General features: G+C 45.8%; 1 protein-coding gene across 1 annotated transcript in view; it reads right to left on the bottom strand.

Moving 5' to 3' along the window:
* Positions 1-4,852: 4,852 nt before the first annotated feature.
* The window catches only part of PRICKLE2 (prickle planar cell polarity protein 2), a 194,967-nt gene continuing 177,149 nt past the window's right edge, over positions 4,853-22,670 (bottom strand). Inside the window, 1 exon segment of the mRNA XM_027775510.1 lies at positions 4,853-6,291. Coding sequence (XP_027631311.1) covers positions 5,414-6,291 — 878 coding nt within the window. The 3' untranslated portion in view covers positions 4,853-5,413.

Here is a 22,670-nt window from a genome sequence, read left to right as displayed (position 1 = left end):
CAATAGGGCCAAGGCTGACAATCAGGTTCACCCTCCTTAGTAAATCTCATTTTCCAATGCATGGTCTTTCTGTTCTTTGTTCAGATTCTTGACAGCAAAAACCACTCCCCAAATCAGCAACTTGAGAGAAGACCGAGAAGAATGGCAACATTTCTTTTACTCAAATTTTATTGGAAGTTTACAAATGTATTACAGACATCAGTAAAACATCATATCCATTTTACAGGGCACAGATCTCAAGCAAAGTGTTCAGAACAGTCTCTGGCAGAGCCCTCACCAAAGGCCTGTTGCAGACCTTCTTAACAGATGGCTTGACACGCGACACACAACACAGACTCTCACCTGCCTCACCTTTTCGGGCTTTTTGAAGTTTTATTTATGTACTTGAAATTAAATCAGGAGCTGGGCAAAGCGATCCTGTGCAGGGAAGAATGATTTTCAGAGAGGGAACACTGCCAAAGCCCTAATTTGCTAAGGAAAACAGCGGACTCATCGGCTGTAGAATGTTAAGTCAAGGTCTGTAATGGAATCCTCATACTTCATGGAAAAATATGGAAATCAACTAGATAAACTTGAGAACAGACCTTATTGGCAATGCTGAAGAATGTATTAAAGCTTGGTTGGTCGTTGACCTATTGAACATCAATGGCCAAATGCCCCATAGGTTCAAGGACATCTCAGAACACCATCAGGATAGAACACGATGATTTTTTTCTGTCCTATGGATTCATCCTATCTAAATCACAGCGATGTTCTCATAACATGATGTGACTTCCCTTCCTCCTTTGTATTCTCCTGAGGAAAGCTAGTTTTGTCAGTAGGAAGTAAGCGTATAAAATAGAATAGCTCCCAATAGTGAGCCATGTTTTATGGGAGTCTTGTGCTGACTGGGCTAGTAGGAAGAGAAAATGGAAAAGCATCAGTGCTTTCTTGATTTTTAACCCTGATGAGTACTTCCAAATGGCCCGTACAAACAAAGTCTGGAGTCTACTGGGGCTCCAGAGGGCACTTTGCATGAAGACTTTGTTTCCACTTCTCTTGCACTTAAAGAAATGCACCTCAAAATACAGCAATCTGAAACTGCTTTGAAATCTGCAGAGAAGGCATGGTTACTGGGTCCTGCATAGGCAATGCTGTCTGCAGAGCCCCATTGTAAAGCACTGAAGGTGCTGAACAGCTGCTAAGAACAATTCTTTTGGCATGAAGTATTCAGATAATTGGTTCAATTTCCCACTTTCCTTTGTCATAGATGGATCCTCCTTTTTAGGCGTTTACATCTGGTTTCTGTTAGAAATATACAAAGAGCACTTCTCTTTGGAATTTATGTATGTGCGAAGGGGGGAATCAGATGAAGAATCAGATGGATTCTTATTGGACCTGTGCAAAATGATGAACAAAGATCATTTAGAATGATTGGCAAAGAACCTAAGAGTGGAAGAGGAGGCCGAAGAGATTTGTCTTCATTTAGTCTAAGAAATTAGCTTCCTTTAGCCCCATAACCTGGCGGGCAGAGGAACTGGATGGCCCATGGCAAGGGAGCCCAGGATACGAATCAGTTCACAAATAAGATTTGTTACCAGACAAATAAGATCAGTTCTGATGGACTGGTCCTGGCTTGTTGGTGTGTTGCAAAGCATTTTAGGCTGCATCTGCATTCTGGGAAAGCTTGCAGTGTTACGGTGGTTCTAACTGCCCAGGATGCAAGGAGGACAGAGCCTGTGCAGCACACATGCCTTCACGGGCTCCAGCTGAACTCGACGATGGCCAGTCGTGGCCGAGCAGCAGAAGCTGCTACAGCAGGGAGAGAAAACAGAATCTTGTTACAGTGCAGGAACAGCCCCGGGGAAAAGATGAGGGAGTGCTGCCTCCTGTTCCCCTATTAGAAATTAAAAAATAAAAAACTGCTTGTTCATTCAGCTGGTTGGGAGCAGAAAGGAAGGACAAGAAGAAGTGAATGTAGAAAGAAGGTATCAAATGAGCAATATTAGGAGTTCTCTCTTAGTCACAGAAAAACCCAGGAAGCAGAGTTCATGGTTCTGATTTCCTTCAGCTCCTTCACCTGCACATTTGATAGAGCTCACAGAACTATGTGGCAGGAGGAAGGGCCCCCCGGTGCCACGCGCAATGCCACCTGGCTACTGGGAAGACTTTCCATAGTACCAAGGGTGGTGTGTGTTGATAGGGCCATTCAGGAGACGGTCAACAACCTATACTTCTGGGGCCTGGGAAAAAGCCAGTTCTGTTGCCACTGAACTGATGGGAAATGAAGTGAATTCCAAAGTTGTAGTTCTAAAGACAAGGCCAATATGAGGAGAGGTAGAAAAAGAAAAACCAAGGCGTCTTGGAGAGAGGAAACAGAGAAGACTACTCTTCTGAAAAATCATCTACTGAAATGGTGATTTTTTTTTGGAGAGGTTTTTCTATAGGGTGCGTGCGCTCACCAGAACTAGAGAAACAGAAAGCTAGAAATCACTCCCAGGGAGGATGGCTACGTGCAATCCCTTCTCCTCCATTTTCCTCTTGGGATCTTGGGGACGCACGCACATGTCTGGGACTCGAACTGCAGTCGACTACATGGGAGTCCAATGACATAGCCAGTACACCAACTGCTGGTCCCTGAAATGGTGATTTAAGAAGAGAGAATAGGCTCTACTCAGGGGAGAATCTCAACTAGTGAGAGCTAGCGGTGACAATGGAAGAAGAAGGTAAAGATCTTATGTTCTTGCCCCAGCGAAGAATGCACTGAATTTTTGCGAATGGGATTCCGGGTTCTGTGTGCTGTTATCACAAATGGGTGGAAGAGGCATTGGTATTCTCTGCAGGGTGCCTGGCTGCTCTGAGGTGGGAAGAACTCTGCAGTGGAGGAAGAGATGAGCATGACCTTGCTAGTCAACAGTTTGACCCTGAGGCTTGTATCTCATTATTTCTTAAGCTCTGACCAAGTCAGTCCCTGGGTGTTCTCTGGACAGCTAGACCTGAAATTAGTAATGCCTCCAGAACTCTTTGGATACTGGCTATGTGTCAGTTTCTAGGCCACCTTTTTCTGCTGATGGTGGTTAAAGCTTTATTTGGGAAATGTAAGAGGTGACTCTAAGAACAGAGTTAGGAAGAAACATTTATTGGGAGAATTTCTTTCACTGAATTTGGGACCACAGAGGAACAGACATTATTTTTAACTGTTTGCTAAGTTAAGTGATCTACTTTTCTCCTCCCTCTTTTTTTCCCCCCAAAATACCTTTTTATTCTCATCAATCAAAGAACTCAAAATCCATATTGGACTCACCCAGTTTCTACCAGAAACCTGCCACTTAGTAGCGTGGTGTTGCACGTTATTTCTTAATCAGCTTGCCAAGCAGTTTACAAACTTACTATACAAATGTAATAGAGTTAATTCTCCGGAGGCTCGGATAATTAATGAAGCATTTAGATATGATAGCATGCGGAAAACAGCTACAACCAACATTTGCATTGCTTTTTCAAAAAATCAGTGACAATGACAAATGTCATATTAATACCCGAAAAGCAAATTATTTTAATACATCCTGAATGGAGTGCCACTTCTTCGTCCTTTACAGCCTTCTTTTTCCCAGACCCATTGGATGGTGTCTGAAAAGCGACTTTTCACATTCTCTCCATAGAAAATACTAGAAAATGTTAACTACTATACTGAAAAGAGACCACACTCACCTCACCACGGTGGATGGCCACTGAGACACACTGCGCACTACACTGACAGTACATCTCACTAAGGGTGGGTCCTCCGATGGATTATTTCAACTCCACAATCCACTACGGGGAGGAGGAGAATGGAAGAAAAAGCAAGCGCTTCATTTTTAACTGAAGCAAGATAGAAAGTTTTATTTGACTATAAACAGCACAACCATTAAATGTCTTCTTTAAGCAAACTCACTTTTGAGCCCATTTTTTTTTTTAAAAAAACCCCTTTTTTGTCCCTTTTTTTTTTTTTTTTTTTTTTTTTTTTTTTTTTTGTCTACCCAAGTCCTCAAAGTTCAAAATGGAAACTTCCCCCTTGGACAAAGTCTGTTTTCCAGAGTCCTTCCACTGCAGTCTCCTCAGCAGCTCAACCTTCGTGGGTAACCCAGACACCCTGGTTCCGAGCTTGGTAAGCTGGGTTCTTTCTACAAGCACTGGGGGCTATTTGAGGTGGTTGCCACCTCTTCTGGACTTTTTTCCCAGAAGTTCTTTTCTCTGACCTTCCTCAACATTCTCCTTTAACTTCTACCCTTGACCTGCTTTCCATTTCCGCATGGCCTTGTTCTTTTGCTATGCAAAACACACAACACACCCTAACTCCCAGAGCCCCCTTGGAACCAACCTCAATTCCAAATACTTAAGTTCATTTGCTTCGAGGACAATGGGTTGTCAAGCTAAGGCGGCAGTTCCGTCTGCCTTGGTAAAGGAAAGCAGATAATACAATCCAGGAAACATGAGCACCAGAAAATAATGCCACATTCAAAACAACGTCATGCTGACATCACACAACGGCACCATCACGGTCACTTATTTCCCCCGAGGGAGAGTCGACATGAAGCAACTTCAATGTTCCTAGCAGGGATGGCATTTCTCACGGAACTTGACTGACACTGGCTGGTTTCTCTAATTGGCAAAAGTTACGATTGCAGTTAAAAAAAAAAAATGACTAGTACTTGGTAGAGAATGAGGGTGGGAGCGGACTTAAGGACAGCTCCTTAAGATGGAATGGAACATAAAATGCTTTGGGTACAATAGTTAAAAATGTGTTTTTCAACCACAAAAAGCCAAAGTTTTCTTTGAAAAAGGTCTCACTGACATGTAACAAATTTGTATAGAAAAAAAAAAAAAAAAAAAAAAGGAGGTCCTGGGCCACCTTTTAATACTACTTAAAGACAATGCTGGATGTGCATGCAAAATCTCCACTGGGTCCTACGATATATAAATTCCTTTTGATATTACAAAATACAAAAATATTTTATCAGAACTCTCATTTACATCGCATTTACAATGGACATGTAAATAACTTAGTCTTCGGTCCTGGCTAATAAACAAATTACTTACTGGAAAAAAAGGGTCCTGAAAGGAAGAGAACCAGAGAAGATATAAGCTAGCGGGAGGGAAACAATTTGCCATCTTGAGTGGCAACTCAACACACAACTGATGGGAAGGAGGTGACCAACCCTGGCCTCCACGAAGTCTATTGTGTTTCCAAAGTGAAATGTGCAAATAATATTCAACATGCCAAGAACTGTGACTACCTATGGAGTCCATCTGCAACCTTGCCTCCACCAACTGAGCGCTCTCCCTTTCTTCCCCCGTGAACCGCCCCCCTCAAAGCGCTTTCCCATGGAAAACAGTGCAAGTTTCAGAATTTACATTCTCAGCTCCCATCTTCCCCCATTCCCTGACTGCAACCATCTTAAGAAATGATACAGTTTTTGCTCTTTTGTCTCTTCCTGCTGTGCAACTGTCCTCTGCTGCCTAACGTGGAGGAGGACTTGGGGAGGCCGTACGAGCTGTATTTGTGCAGCAGCTCGTCGCTCGTCACATAGCGGAGGCGGGCTGGCTGGGGGATCGGTTCTCCGAGGAAATAGCCCTCATTGTCGGACTCTGAAGAGGAGGAGCAGGTGGAGCACCAGTCATACTCGGCAAAGTAGGGTCCCCATCGCTCCCCAAAGGCGTTCTGCAAGGCCAGGTCTGACACAGTTCTTGGGCACTGGCCGTACAGATCCCTCCGGGACCCCTGCCCCAGGCTCTCCTGGAAGCTGCGCTGGCGCACGAATTGGTCGTAGTCCTCCCTGGCTCTCAGAGGGGGCCTTTCTTTTAACCGAGAGATGGCCTCGCGCTCGCTGGCCAGGTGGAGGGCGTTGTCCGAGCGCGAGCGGCGGGAGCGCCGGGACCGGTGAGGCCGGAAGCGCCGGTTGTCGTCGCGCGAAGTGGCTCTTCTCCGGGTGCGTTCGCTCATGGGCTGGATCCTCACGCCCTCCTGCCCGGGCAGCTTGCTGCCCGCCATCCCCCCATCAAAATCAAAGCTCTGATGCAGCCTTCCGTGTGACTGCAGGTCTCTGTACCCAATGGGGTTGCTCAGCTGGTGGAGGTTTCCCTCCATCTCCTGGTACTGCTGGGCCGAGAGCAGGCTGCGAACCGACTCTGCGCTCCGGAACTGCATGGACGAGTTGAGGGTGCCCATGTTGCTCAGCTTCTCGGAGACGTTCATTCCAGAGTCTTTGCTGAGGTCAGGCATGGAAAAGCGGGAGAGGTGCTCCTGGCGCTTGGCACCACCCTCGGCAGAGAGGCCTGGGGAGAGAGGAGAGGACCACGGAGGTTAATACCGATGTGCAGCAGTGGGGGTCAGTAACCCTGCTGGACGTCTGTCCAGGGTCACTGCGTACAGGTGTGCAGTATTGCTTTCTCAGCGAGCCGGAGAACGTGTGCGGGGGCTCGCTCCACTTGTGAAAAATGCATCCAACAAGGGGCACCGTCCTGGTCATTAGTTCCTCTGAAGGCTCATCAGCGTTGCTTAAGAGCCCAACATGTACCTAAAGCATCGTTTCAGTGTACTAAGTGCTTCTATTACCTTCTGGGTTCTAATAATCTGAGCGATATAAGCTAGGGAGAGCAGATACTAAACCTGAAGTGAGAGAGGCAGGGCACGCCCAGTTATTCCTGGCAACACTAAACACTTCCTATTGACAGTTCCAGGACTCCAGACCAGCTCTCTGTCCGCCTGCAGCTGGGTCCTGCTCTGCCTGCTGTCCCCAGGTGGCACGCAGCCTCTATCTCAAATGTCTGGGTCACTCAGTGACTCCCTAGGTATAGACCGAGAGATATTTACTCTCTTGGCCTGTTTAGTGAATGACTGCTCCAGGGCTAGAAATGAGTTTCTAGTGACCAGAAAATGCAAGTGGGAACCTGTGACATCGCTCTGTCAACCGATGAGACGCCTTTATAAAAGAAGCAATGCCCTGAATGCTCTCTGACAGCAGGCGCCCTTAGCAATGGCGCTCCGTTTCACGCTAGGTATAGACCGAGAGATATTTACTCTCTTGGCCTGTTTAGTGAATGACTGCTCCAGGGCTAGAAATGAGTTTCTAGTGACCAGAAAATGCAAGTGGGAACCTGTGACATCGCTCTGTCAACCGATGAGACGCCATTATAAAAGAAGCAATGCCCTGAATGCTCTCTGACAGCAGGCGCCCTTAGCAATGGCGCTCCGTTTCACAAGTTCCTGGCACCCCCGGGGACGATAGCCATTGTGAAGGCAGTGGGAGATATTGGCTTTAGTAAATTCTGTCTTGCTCATCTTAAAGCAGCACTGTCTAAGATGCTTGTTTCGGAATAGGCCAGGTGACACAGTCTCAGCATTTTCCACTCATTCTATATAGAAAGGATCAGCAATTTTGTCATTTCTAGTCAAAGCACCGTATCTCTGGATGGCCATGGCCCATTACCATCCCAGCCACCGATTATTCCTGCCTCCTGAAGAGGCTCATGACCTCTCCTCCCCTGGCAAAAGTAAACCAACATCACGAGCGCTTTGGAACACTACTTAGCTTATCAAGTAAAGCTAAATTACAAAGAGACTTTCTAAGTTCACGGGAAAATGACAAAGTATGAGTTTATTCTGGTGCGAAAGTTTTTTGAAATCCATTTCCAGTTTTTCGGTTCTGTTTTGTTCTCCCCAGTTGTCAGAAGGTGTGTGCACTTGCCAGAGAAGAGATAGACAGAGTGGAAGAGAGCATCTCCCAATAGGGTATGGTTATTCTGCAATCCCTCCTCCATCATGCCAGGATTTTGAGTACCTGCACACATGCACACATGCACACACACACACACACACACACACACAGTTTTTGAAGGCACTGGACCAGGATTCAAACTGTGGTCAGCCATGTGAGATATAGCTCCCTTAACTACTAGACCATGGGACTGGCCCAACATTTTTATTTAAATAATATGCATTTTTGGTGAACTTTTGGATGCTCTTTGGATACACACATGCAAGTATCTGAATTATGAATGATGCTGCTTTGAATATCCTTGTCCATTTTGTATGGCTTTATGCACTTGTACCTGCTGAGCATATAAGAGTGGAGATTCTCTGACTTTCCATCACCACTCTTGGATACACTGCAGAATAAGTTAGCTGTGTGTTGTCAGAAAAGTCATGACGCATTTTTGCATAGGAAAACATAGAAAAATACATCATAACTTTGTAACTTTTCAGATGACCCAATCCATAGCTTCAAAAATGTGCAAGAGCATTCAGAGAAGGTTTCTTCTCTTGTAGCAGCCTAGAATTGGAAGCAACTCAAATGTCAACAGATAAAATGGATAAATAAGTTGAGGTATTTTCTATTGACACCAGGACTTTATGGAGAAATGGCCAATTGCAAGAGAGAAGAAGAAAAGGTAAAAGAAGAGCCCCGAACACCTTGTCATGCCAGGAAGTAAGAAATGAAGTGTGCTGAGGGTTTACCAGAAGAGCACAAGACTCAGGTTGAAGGGTCCTCGGGTTAAAAACCAAAACCAAACCAAACGAAAAACTTCCTGAAACAAAGAGGAAGTCGCGACTCTATATTGGTAACATCAATCAATAAATAATTGGGGAAAAGAGAAGGCGTACATCTATAGCAGAGTACCACTGCCTCAGCACAGAGACCGTGTGGAGGGAGGGAGTGCCCACTGGAAAATCATTTTTCAGGCATTACGGGTAGAGTGCTTCATGGAAGAATCAGAAAGCGTATTAAATTTAGGGGATAAAAAATGAGGGGGAGCACGCTTGTAAAGAGTCTCTTCGCGGGAACCAGCAGTTAGCGTAATGGCTATGTCGCTGGACTCCCACGTAGTCGACCGAGGTTCGTGTCCCGGACCCGGTGGCTTAAAACTCACGCCGGGCGTGTGTGCGTGCGTGCCCAAGATCCCGAGAGGAGAATGGAGGAGAAGGGATTGCGGCGTGACCATCCCCCCTGGGGGGTGATTTCTCGCTTTCTGTCTCTATGTCTCTCTCTGTCTGTCTGGCGAGCGCACGCGCCCTACAGTGAAAATCTCTCCAAAAAAAAAGAGTCTCTTCGCAAGGGAAGAATTCGTCACTATGTAGCAAAGTAGACAACTTCATTTTGAGATCAAATAAAATGGATAAATAAGTTGAGGTATTTTCTATTGACACCAGGACTTTATGGAGAAATGGCCAATTGCAAGAGAGAAGAAGAAAAGGTAAAAGAAGAGCCCCGAACACCTTGTCATGCCAGGAAGTAAGAAATGAAGTGTGCTGAGGGTTTACCAGAAGAGCACAAGACTCAGGTTGAAGGGTCCTCGGGTTAAAAACCAAAACCAAACCAAACGAAAAACTTCCTGAAACAAAGAGGAAGTCGCGACTCTATATTGGTAACATCAATCAATAAATAATTGGGGAAAAGAGAAGGCGTACATCTATAGCAGAGTACCACTGCCTCAGCACAGAGACCGTGTGGAGGGAGGGAGTGCCCACTGGAAAATCATTTTTCAGGCATTACGGGTAGAGTGCTTCATGGAAGAATCAGAAAGCGTATTAAATTTAGGGGATAAAAAATGAGGGGGAGCACGGTTGTAAAGAGTCTCTTCGCAAGGGAAGAATTCATCACTATGTGATAGCAAAGTAGACAACAACTTCACTTTGAGATCAAACTTGACATCACGGAGGAGGGAAAACTGGACACGGTGTGCTCCAGATGGGTTGACCTAAAAAGGATACCTCACCCTTTATGTAGTTGCCTAGCCTAACATGCATATTCTGAATGTATTCAGGAGGAAACAGTAGACAAATCCCAAGAGGAGGAATCTTTTCTTAAGAAACAAAACAAAACAAAACAGTAGTCTTAAAAAAAAACAAGGAGGCACCAGCAGTTAGCGTAATGGCTGTGTGGCTGGACTCCCATGCAGTCAACCACAGTTTGCGTCCCGCATGTGCGTGCGTGCCTAAGATCCCGAGAGGAGAATGGAGGAGAAGGGATTGCAGTGTAGTCATCCCCCATAGGGGGTGATTTCTGGCTTTCTGACTCTGTCTTTTCGGCGAGCACACAGGCCATAGCAAAAACCTCTCAAAAAAACAAAAAACAAAAAACAAAACAAAACAAAACAAAACAACAACAAGGAAAAAAGTTTCCAAAAAGAAAAGGCTGAAGGTATGTTCTAGACTGAAGGATACCAAAGAAATACAGCAACTACATACAATACCCGATCCTAGACTGGAACCAGCTCTGTAGGAAAAATAAATGCTTGTAAAAGATAATGTCTTTTGTTAACTGAAAAGAAATTGGAACATGAGCATAAGATGAAAGTATGATGTTAAATTTACTGTGGCTAACTGACCGTTGTGCTAATGCTGGAGCAAATCCTTTTTTTTTTTTTTTGGGGTTGTTTTGTTTAGGGGGGGTGCCACTCGCCAGAAAGACAGAGAGAGACAGAGAGCGAGAAATCACCCTCCAGAGGGGATGGCCATGCTGCAATCCCTTCTCCTCCATTCTCCTCTCAGGATCTTGGGCATGCACATGCATGACCACACGCCCGGCATGAGTTTAAGCCACTGAGTCCAGGACTGGAACCGTGGTCGACTAGGGTTTAAGCCACTGGGTCCGACACTTGAACCGTGGTCGACTAGGTGGGAGTCCAGCGACATAGCCATTACACTGACTGCTGGCCCCTTTATTCTTGAAATTACATGGGAAAGTCTATGGTATACAAGGTCGAGATGGATGTGACTTGCTCTCACATGATTCAGAAGTACATTATGCATGTGCCTGTGAACATGAGAATGAATGGGGCAAAGTGTTAATAACAGATCAGTCTTGGTAAAGAGTACATTACTAGCGCTCTTTGTTCTATTTCTGCAACTTTTTGGTAAGTTTAAAATGATTTCCAAACTAAAAGTCATTCTTTTAAAAAATTATAGTATATGATGTAATGTTTTCCAGTTCCAGGGAAAACCTGGAGACATCTTTGGTTGTCACAACTGTCTCCCACCTACTAAATTCCAGTAGAGGCCAGTGATAGTGTTAAACATCTTTCTGTACAAAGGACAGCTCCCCCCAACCCCCGCCAACGCAAACAATTATCCAGCTCAAGATATCAATAATGACACACTTGAGAAATGCAGGTAAAAAAAGACTACTTCGGGACCAGCAGTTAGCGTAATGGCTATGTCGCTGGACTCCCACGTAGTCGACTGTGGTTCATGTCCCGGACCCGGTGGCTTAAACTCACCCTGGGCGCGTGTGCGTGCGTGCCTAAGATCCTGAGAAGAGAATGGAGGAGAAGGGATTGTGGTGTGGTCATCTCCCCCTGGGGGGTGATTTCTCACTTTCTGTCTCTCTGTCTCTGTTTCTCTGGTGAGCGCACGCACCCTATAGCAAAAACCTCTCCAAAAAAAAAAAAAAGAAGACTACTTCACAGTAATGAGAATGAATAAGTACACCAGCAACATGGATGAATCTCATCAAAAATACCAAGACACAGAAAGAACATGTGCTTTTTGATTCCGCTTACACAAAGTTCACAAAACAGCTAAGGCTGTGGTGACAGAGGTCAGAGTAGTGAGGGAGACATGACAGTGGCACTGGGCTAGATCGAGATGGTGATTACCAAAGATAATGTGTAAAAACGCAGAGGTTGTTTTTTTTTTTTTTTTTAGGTTTTTGTTGTGGGGGGGCTTTGCTTACCCAGGGAGCTTACCAGAGAGCGACAGAGAGAGGGAAAGGGAGAACTCACTCCTGGGGGGATAGCCACGCCGTAATCCCTTCTCCAGACCCTTACTGGGATCTTGGGCGTGCACTCACATGCGCCCAGTGTTATCCTCGAGCCACCAGGTCTGGGACTTGACTGTGCAGCACCTTAACTGCCACACCACCTGCTGGCCCCGAGGTGTGGTTTTCATATTTGTTTATTGATGTAAGTGATATCTCGATATGACATTTAAAAATAAAGTGTTCATTAAAAATCCAATTAAAGGTTGAATATGCCTATGGAGAAACTATTCTGCCAAATATCCTTTTCTCCAGTAATTTTTTTTTTTTTAAATTTCATTACTGCTATAATTGTCAGGGCAAGAGGCTCTGGGTCCTCCAACTCCTGCTTTCCCAGTGCTTATCTCTGACACGCAAATCATAAAAGCTGATTTACAATAGCTTAATCACTTCCAGAGCCTCCCCAGTCTGAAGGCGGAGAGGAGAGGGTATCAATTTAAGATGATGAATGAGTAGTCTGAGCATATGAACTCTACTCGAGGAAGGGAAAAAAACCCTCAAAATCACATCTAAAAACAAAAGCTATACAGGCAGGGGCAATGAGCTTTCCAGGGTTTTCTACCCAAGCTTTTGAATAGACTTAGTCAGCATAAATAGTCAAGCAAATATTATAAATTCTGAAACACGCTGTTTACCTGAACCTGTCTTTTCTAAGCCCTGCAGTAAAATGTTTGAGATGATCCTGTGGATGAACAGATTTGCATTTCCACGAGGGGGTGGATGTGAAAAAAAAAAAAAAAGCGGCTTCTACTCTGCTGGAAAGTGATGCTGCCCTCTCACATGGTGCTCCTGCAGCCTGGCAAGTCTCAGGCTGCTCTTAACCACCCTCCTGAAAAGGAAAAGTGCCGCGGCCTATTGCTCAAGCCCAGCGTCAGCTATCAGCTGTACCTAAACGTAAACTTCCCTGGGGATGTGCGCATGTGATTGGAAATGCTGCCTGCTCACTCCAGAGACAAGAACCGTCTCTCTTCTGATTGATTAGCTCAGATTCTCCTCCAGGTCCTTCTTGCACACAGAACATGAACAGAAAAGCTGATGCTGTCCAAAGATGAGTGTACGTGCCTCTAACAAGGGAGGGTCTGTGGTCAATTTCGTTCTTGCAAAATTCAGTGCCTTATGCAGACCTCAAGGCCTACGTGACTTGGCTCTCTTCTCTCTCTCCAGCTCAATGCTCCTCCTCACTTACTCTGCTTCAGCCGAGCTTACAGTCCTCCCTCTCCTCCTCAAACACAGCTCCCTCCAGCTTGCCTTGGGAAACTCCCCCCTTTGCACGGCTGACTTCTGATCACTTCGGTGCTCAGTGATGCCTGCCCTGGCCACTCCTTAGAAAGTAGCCAAGTTAGTGTTTGCCCGGCCAAACAGTCATTCCTGTACTTGAACTTTTCTTTTCTTTTTTAAAAGAATTATTTATTTAACTTTATTTATTTATTTTAATTTGACCAGAGAGGGAGAGAGAGAGTGTGTGTGTGTGTGTGTGTGTGTGTGTGTGTGAGAGAGAGAGAGAGAGAGAGAGAGAGAGAGAGAGAGAACAAGCTGCCAGGTCTGGGACTCAAACTGTGGTAGGCCATGTCGGAGTCCAGCACCCTTAACCATCATCCACTTGACAGCCCCTTGAACTTCTCTTAAACTCTCTACCCTGACTTCTTTCCCTTCTCTGTAGTTAGAAATGCTACCTCCTTTCCCTTTCCTTTTTTTTTTTTAAAAAAAAAAAAAAAAAAAAGAGATGGGTTTTTGCTGTGTAACTGTCTTCCTGCTCAGTGTATCAGCTGGGACTACAGGAGCTTGCCACCAGGCCTGGCTCTTTTTCTGACAGGATCCTGCTGTTATGCAGGCTAGCCACAAGCTCTTGATCCTCCTGCCTTAGTCTCCTGAGCTGCTGGGATTACAGATGCATGACGCCTTGCCTGCCTTTTGGGTCAGGATTTGAACCTCAGAATTTGAAACTCAGCCTCGCATGTAGTCCGAGCCTATAGAGCACAGCATTTCAGCAGCGTGTGCCAGCATGGCTGTGCCACCCTGACATATCTTCTGAAGTTTGTGTGTAAGTCTGAGATTAAACAGATCCCTCATGAGAGCAAGGATCTTGCCCCCGTGTACTGCACTTTCACAGAACTACCAGTGCCCAATATTCCACTGGCACTCAGTAAGTATTTGCGGGATAAGGGTAAATGGATCTTCATGCTGCCCAGAGGTTGGAAAAAACAACTTCCTTGGACCTGAAGTAGGCTAGGGCTGTAATTCAGATGGGTAGGATTCTAAACATCGGGAACCAAATACCACGATCACACCTATCAATCTCACAGTCTCTACTGGTTCCTTAGAGAGCCCACCATCTGGGGCTTCTCCAGTTTTAAAGCTGAAGAATGTATGGTTTATAATTAGCTCTCTGAACTGCAAAAATGGTTTCACCTTATTAATCACAGCTCTGGAGAGCTGTTTAAATTAGCAGCTTCCGTCATGTCCCCACAACGAAACGATACTACCCTAGTTCACACTCCAACTTGGGCAACACACTATCTCTAACTCTGGGCGGAGCTAGAAAGTCACTTGTTGGCTGGGTGACCTGGGGCAATTTTTTAAACTCTTGAGCTGCATCAGTAAAATGGGCATACTAATAGTACCTGGTTATTAAAGCTACAGTGAGGATTAGATGAGAGAAAAATGTACCTTTTTCTTTTCTTTTCTTTTTTTTTTTCGGTTATAGGGTGTGTGTGTGCACACTTGCCAAAGAGAGACGGAAAGTGAGCAGTCGCCCCTCCCCCAGGGGGAAGGATGGCCACACCATTTTGCCTGTACCGTTTCTTTTTTATTTATTTATTTATTTATTTAATTTTTAGTTTTTTTTTGAGAGGTTTTCACTATAGAGCCGTGCACTCGCCAGACAGACAGAGAGAGACATAAAGACAGAAAGCGAGAAATCACCCCCCAGGGGGGATGGTCATGCCGCAATCCCTTCTACTCCATTCTCCTCTCAGGATCTCGGGCACACACGCACATACACCTGGCGTGAGTTCTAAACCACTGGGTCCGGGACTCGAACCGCGGTCGACTACGTGGGAGTCCAGTGACATAGCCATTACGCCAACTGCTGGTTCCCTGTACCGTTTCTTTTTAAAGTCCGCTACAATCGTAATGACTTTGTGTAGCTATTGTTTCATCTCTGGCTTCCTGACTAGACTAAGCAGGAACTGCTTCCTTTTGTTAGTCCTGATCATACTACCTGGTATCAGTGCACAGGAAGAAAGTCAGGCCTGACAGTCCACAATAGAAGAGAACATGCCCCAAGGAGTTTAAACCCGACCAATGAGTATGAACACATTCAAAAGCCCTTGCTATATGAAATAGTACTTGTGAATGCACGATTCTATGAATGAATGAATCCCAGAAACGTGATGCGCACGAGGCCTGACACTTAGTGATATTCGCTCACCTATGAGACGCTATTATAAATCATTTGTAACTTTTTTTTTTTTGGGCGGGTTTTTTGCTGTAGGGTGTGTGCACTCACCAGAGAGACAGAGAGTGAGAAATCACCCTCCCCCTGGGGGGCATGGCCATGCCGCAATCCCTTCTCCTCCATTCTCTTGGGATCATAGGCATGCACACACACGTGCCTGGTGTGAGTTTTAAGACACTGGGTCCGGGACTCGAACTGCAGTCGACTACATGGGAGTCCAGTGACATAGCCATTATGTTAACTGCTGGTCCCAATCATTTGTACCTTTTAACTGTGCTGGACATTTCTTTTCTATACAGATGAATTTCAACTCTTTATTCCATCTGTCTGTGCAGAACAAGACTCAATGTCAAAATACTGCACATCAATGCGGTCCAAGCAAATGGGACTCCAAAATGTTCCTTTGTTCTCCTGCAACAAATGCACTTTTTTGTCTGGGTACCCAAGCTGCAGTGTGTGTATACATGTGTGCACAAATGCAGGTGTGTGTGTGTGTGTGTGTGTGTACAAGCATGTGGGTGGTGGGAGAGGCAGGGACTAACAAACTATGTTTTCTAGAGAGCTCTGACTGCAGTGCAGTCTGAATCTGCCTTCAACCAGCATTATTGGTGTCCCTACACACCACAGAGGACCTGGAGGGAGAAGGCCACATGACAGCAAGGAGACACAGATGCCAGGTCACTTTCTTCTCAAAGGGAACTCTGTTTTATTCATAGACAGAGAGTTTTTCCTCTCTAAATAATGTAGGCTTTGTGAGAAGTGCTATATTGGGGACTATGTGGTTAAAGGCTTCAATTGATCCTTATCCTGGGGTCAGAGCAGCCAGGAGCTATACACATGTCCCCTTATGGCAGGGCTGTAGATTTCCCCCAGGATCCTCAGGCTTTGCTTCAACAAGCAGAGGTCAGTATCAAATTCAACCTACGTTTCTCTGTGGTTAAACTGTCAATAGGAAGGTGGAGCTGGGACACTTAGGTTACACCAGCACTTCATGTTCCCCTTACGAGAAAGATGAGGTCTCATAGCCACTGCACACAGTGAGAACAATCAATGCCCTTCAAAGAAGGCTCTGGGTCTGATGGCAAAGGCAGGCTCTTTGCTGGGTCCCCCTCCCCCACCTGCTCTAAGAGCAGAAGGCATGCGCTCAAGTTCAGCGAGATGAAAATGCAGGCTTAAGGTGAACTGCAGTCCCATCTTTCTGCTCCTTATTTATCGTCCCATCTTGTCCCACTCCTCAAAGAAAAAAATAAAAAAAGAAGAAAAAAATTGGTACAGGAAGACAGAGAGCTATGTTTCTGCCAACTTAAAAAAGATGAATTCACATTTCACATTTCTGTGCAGTAAAAGAAATAGTATCTATTCACCCTTGCCCTCCAGACATTTACAACTCATAGAGATGATTTAGCTCCCTTTCAGGAAGGTCTTCTATTTTTTTTTTTTTCCCCCTAACGCAGAAACAATGAAGAAATAGAAAATGCTTAAAACAGGAGTCTACAAACTACAGCCAAGAGCAGAGACATGAAAACTCAGAGTTGTTTAAACAGGGGTTTAGAAACTGTGGCCCACGGGCAAAATCCAGTTCACTACCTGCTTTTGTAAATAAAGTTTTATTGGAACATAATCATTCCTCCTTACTTGCAGGCTGTCTGTGGCTATTTTCCAGAGTTCAGTAGCTGTAATAGGGACTGTATAACCTGCATTTACCTCCTGACTCTTTATGAAAAACACACAAATAGTGCCGTGGCGAGCTTGAGCATCTCCAAAGGCATGGACTCTGCACAGCTGAAGTATCTCAACCCAGGCCAAAAAAAAAAAAAAAAAAAAAAAAAGCTGTGTGGTACAAATCTATTTGTTTCTCTGAAGCATGTGGGATAGTATGATCAAGTCCCTTGGGATCCTTTGTCCAACTGAGTCAATTGATTTCATCAACACCCTGAACTTCAAATTGGCAGCAGCTGGAGCACAACTGTCATCTGGGCAGTGGACTTTAAACACCACCACATGTTTCTTGGTGACAGGGCATGCAATGTTCAGACAGAGTATGACAGGAAAGGACAGAGGGTGGAGCTGGGAAGAGGAAGCTGGGGAGAGTAGGAATACATTCAAAATCTCTCGCTATATGAAGTGTGATCTATAGACCAGCACCAATGGCATTCCCTGAAAGCTGGTCAAAAGTGCAGCCTCCCAAGTCCTAGCCAGACTTACAGGATACAAATCTGCAACTCCACAGGATCCCCTGGTGATTCATACACCCCAGAGTGTTAGAGAAACACTACCCAGGATGACAGTTTCCAGGACAATGTCCTTTGCCTCTCTGGCAGAAACCAGACGCTCATGCCCTCAGAGAGTCAGATCCAGAGTTTCTTGGTCTCAGCACTATCGACATCTTGGGGGAGAGAATTCTTTGTCATTAAGGGCTGTTCTGTGCATGTTAGCAAGTTTAGCAGCATTACTGGCCTCCATATATCAGATGCCAATAGCAGCCTTTCTGGTTGTGACAACCCAAAATGTTTCCAGACATTGCCAAGCATCCTGGGGTGGGAGTGGGAAGCAAAACCACCCCTAGTTGAGATGAGGGCTCTTGTGGATACAGTCCTGGAGCTGCTGCTTGAGCACAGGCTACAGAGAACTCTGCTCCTCCCAACCAAGGGCAGCCATGGCTTAAACCTGCTCCAATTCATGCTGCAAATGTGAGCCCACTCACTACAGGGGCTTGACACTCCCTCCTAGAGAAGGATCAACGTGCTCCACCAGGTTGGGTATGGCATCTCCAAAGTAGGGGAACTGCAGAGTTGTTTTCTCTTCCAACTCCTCTCAACAAACTCACCTGTGTAACTTTCAGGGGATTTCAAGAGTCCCCTGGCATTAATGCCTTCACCATCTTATTTCCCTGGCCCATGCGAAGCTATGGAAATCTCAAGTCCTTGATGCACTTTTCCTACTTCCGTACTCCGATCACCAGCCTGTCTAGTGGACCCAAGTGACCAGCAAGTTATAAGTTGGCTTGTAGCCACGTGTCTGCCATCTGCTCCTGTGGGACTGGGAAAAGCACTGGCAGACCATGGAACAATGTCCTCTGTCAATTTTTCCCTGGCCCATGCGAAGCTATGGAAATCTCAAGTCCTTGATGCACTTTTCCTACTTCCGTACTCCGATCACCAGCCTGTCTAGTGGACCCAAGTGACCAGCAAGTTATAAGTTGGCTTGTAGCCACGTGTCTGCCATCTGCTCCTGTGGGACTGGGAAAAGCACTGGCAGACCATGGAACAATGTCCTCTGTCAATTACTAGTGGCGGGGGGGGGGGGGGGGGGGGGGGGGGGGCCTGGCATTAATGCCTTCACCATCTTATTTCCCTGGCCCATGCGAAGCTATGGAAATCTCAAGTCCTTGATGCACTTTTCCTACTTCCGTACTCCGATCACCAGCCTGTCTAGTGGACCCAAGTGACCAGCAAGTTATAAGTTGGCTTGTAGCCACGTGTCTGCCATCTGCTCCTGTGGGACTGGGAAAAGCACTGGCAGACCATGGAACAATGTCCTCTGTCAGCTACTAGTGGTGGGGAGGGGAGGCTGGGTTGGGGGGCAGGGCAGTGCATGCATGGCTGACTCCTATTCCCCAAGCTCTGCTGCAGTCCCCTCTGGGAAGGGCTGTTTCAGCCCAAACTAAAGAACAGCCTCTATACAACCAGCTGGTTCCAAAGAGGGTCAGACCGATGTTGGTTTTCCCAACAATAGAGGCTTTGTTTTCCAGCAGCATTCATGCTAGGGACTTGCCTTTGGAAAGTGACAAACATGACAATGGGACTAACATCACTTCTCTTAGAGACCCAGTACAGTAACAGGACAAGCCTGATCAAAACTCGGGTTTGGACTGGAGGCTTCCTACTTTCTGCCCTCTGCCTTGCTTACGCTATTAACTTCCTGGTAATAGTTACGCAGTTACCCCTGCATACGGACTGGCAGAAGTATAGGGAGAAACCAAAAAGGGCCATTTTCTGGAAACATGTGGAGTCAATTTTAACTACGACTATTCAGCTCCGTGGGGGATTCTGGCTGTGTTGCCACACAGACCATGAAAGGATGCACAAACTATTCAAGCCAGTTGAAGGTTGTCTGCCAAGTTTGCTCTGCGTCCACACTGACCCCACGCGCTTTCTAGAATCCATTAGCCCAAGTCAACAAGCAGACCACACGGGAGTTATTTACTCAGGAAACACTTGACTACACAAGACGGCGGCTAAATGGCTCCCAGTGCTAGGGACCCGGCAGCCAAGGACCCAGGGATCCATTCAGTTTCCTCAGAGATTTCTGACAAAGCCTTCTGCTGCTGGGCACCGAGTCCAACTGTGAACAAGGCCCTTAAAGGTGACACTGTACCAGGATATCGCACTACACAGGAGACAGATAGCAGAATGAGCCTAGCGATACACTAGTGCAGGTAACAATGGCTCGGAAGGGAATAAGAGGAATGCCATGAGAGGGGATAGAAGACTGGGCCGGTAGACTAAGTGCTGGCAAAGAGCTGCTGTTGGTGCTAATTAGGGTGAGACCTAGAGGATGAGGAGGAGCCAGCCAAGCGAGGGACAGAGAAGGTGCTCTAGGCAGAGGGAGTGAGGACACGTGTTCTAAAAAGTGGCAGAAGGGCAATGGCACTGGAGTGGTGTGAGCAAGGAGAATGGCAGGGGTGAGGCTCGGGAGGTGAGCAAGAGCCAGAACCCATTTTTGCCTTTTGAGACTGTCTTTCACGTGCTGTGAATGAAATGAAAAAAAGCATCTGCGAGGCCTCACCGAGGAGTGGTGAAGAGCTTTGGCGTGCACTCTCCAGCTCTGGCTTTAGGCTACTTGTGCCTCAGTTCCCTCATCTGTGAAATGGGAAAAATTGTACAACCTAAGGGGGAAGGTACTGAGTGGTTACATCCAGCACACTGCGAACAGTGCTGGCGCAGTGCTGTCAGATGAAATGTGCACTCTTCTGACTGTCCCTCTCTCTGTGTCTCTCCCTTGAGAGCATTTTTATGTAAGTTGCCATGTATGAAATTGCTAGACACTGTTACATCCTTTTTTTTGGAGTGGGTAATAAAGAGTTGGGATAATTTGCCTAAAGTCACAAGCAGCTACTTCAAAACTCTTTCTCTAGCTCCCGACCTTATCATGAGGAGAGAGAGAAGAAGAGAGTGGCCAGAGTGCTAGCCGAGATCTGAGGGACAGGAGGCAAAGAGAAGTCTGATCCTTCTAACCAGCAGTAGCAATGAAAAACATTTTCACTGGGCCAGCCCCACAGTACAATGGTTAAGCCCTGTGAATAGGGAGCCAGATCCCACATGGCCAGCTGCTGTTCGAATCCTGGCCCCAGTGACATAAAACACACTGGGCACATGCGTGTGTGCATGCCCCAAATCGGGACTGGATGGAGAAATGGAGGAAGGACAATACAGAGCGACTACGCTTCATCAGAGAGTATTCTCTCTCCTCCCACCTCTGGGGAGCATATCTGCTCTCCAACACTACAATAAGCAAATTTATTCTGCTTAATGCATCGTTTTCTACTTTATAAATACGAACTACTGCCACATGTAATAGCATGGATTGATCTTACAAATATAGAGAAAAATGCCGGACAAAAGATATGTACAGTCATATTCCATTTATATACAATTTGAAACTATCCCAAACCAAACGATGATGAGAGATGTCAGAATAGTACCTACTCTGGAGAGAAGAGGGGTGAAGAAGGGGAGGGGGAGAATGGCATTTCTGGGGGGCTACTTATAGTCCTGGATGTAGTACCACAAATGATTTATACCTATTTCTGTTTGTTGCACATCCTCAAAATGTTTATTAAAAATTAAAAATCTCAGGACCAGCAGATGGCATAATGGTTTCATTGCTGTATTCCTATGTAGCTGACCAGGGTTCGAGTCCTGGACCAGGCAGCTTAAACACATCGAGCGGGTGTGTGTGTGCGTGCCCAAGATCTTGAGAGGAGAATGGAGGAGAAGGGATTGTGGCATGGCCATCCCCCCAGGGGGTGGGGAGTCATTTCTCATTCTCTGTCTCTGTCTTCCAGCGAGTGTATGCACCCTATAGCAAAAACCTCTTCCCCCACCAAAAAAAAAAAAAAAAAAAATTAAAAATTTCACCAAGCAAGGCAAGAACATACTCATAACAATGTCAAAGGTGACTGTGGGCCTCACCCCCCACGCCCGGCAGCATCTCTGGCACACCAGCCTAGTATGGCAAGGAGGCCTAGCTCACACTTGTGGCCAATACACTAGGCCTTTTTTGGTCTGAATGGTTGATTATCCTTTTTTCCTTTTCTTTTTTAAGTCAAAATTATATGGACTTTCTCCACTTAACGTCCTACCCCTGGTCAAATTTAGCATTTATCCTATCTGCCTATCTATGCCCCTACCTTCCCCACTAGGCATATGCATTTCCTTCCAGTGTCAGGAGCTGGATGAGGGAAGATAGGAATTGGGATGAAGTGGTTTGGGGATTTAAGAGGCGGTGTACAATGAACTCTGTTAAGCAGAGGATCCCTGTTTCTAAGATCTCATTTCTGCATGGCTAGGGACTGACAATGTGCCATGCTTGGCATAATAGAGCATGACCTTGGGCATGACAGAGCCAGTTACTGTACTGACTGACGGATGAGTGCATATGAAGGAAAGCTACGTGGATGGGTGGATAATATGAAGGCTAGATCAAAGGATGGGGAGAGATGGATGGAAGACTGGATGAATAACTCGATGAATGCAAAAGTAATGCACATGCAGAAGGAGAGACATGGTTGGGGTTCTTTACAAAAAAATCAACCTTTTACAACATATAAGCTATAGAATAAAGTGGTAGGTAAGAACTAAGTTCTCAGGTAACCATTATTGCTTCTGTTATTCATTTGCATTTATAGAATTCTTGACATTTTATTTTTTTAGACATATTTTAGAGATATTTTTGCTATAGGGCGTGTGCACTTACTGGAGAGAGAGAGAGACGGAAAGTGAAAAATTACCCCCGGGGGACCAGCAGTTAGCGTAATGGCTATGTCGCTGGACTCCCACATAGTCAACCACAGTTCGCGTCCCGGACCCAGTGGCTTAAAACTCAGGCCAGGCACGTGTGCGTGCGTGCCCAAGATCCCAAGAGGAGAATGGAGGAGAAGGGATTGTGGTGTGGCCATCCCCCCTGGGGGGTGATTTCTCGCTTTCTATCTCTCTGTCTTTGTCTGTCTGGCGTGCACACGTGCCCTATAGCAAAAACCTCTCCAAAAATAAAAATAAAAATAAAAATAAATAAAAATCACCCCCGGGGGCAGGGAGTATAGCCACACTGCAATCCCTTCTCCTTCACTCCCCTCTTGGGAGCTCTAGCCTGTTTCTTCTTCTGCCTCTCATTAATAAAAGTGAACCTGCCGACCGCCATCTTCCAGTAATTAACCA

Source organism: Tupaia chinensis, unplaced genomic scaffold, assembly GCF_000334495.1.
Source record: "Tupaia chinensis unplaced genomic scaffold, TupChi_1.0 Scaffold000569_1, whole genome shotgun sequence".
NCBI classification, from domain to species: Eukaryota; Metazoa; Chordata; class Mammalia; order Scandentia; family Tupaiidae; genus Tupaia; species Tupaia belangeri.
Note: the sequence above shows the minus strand (reverse complement) of the source record. Positions and strands in the feature narration are given on the sequence as shown.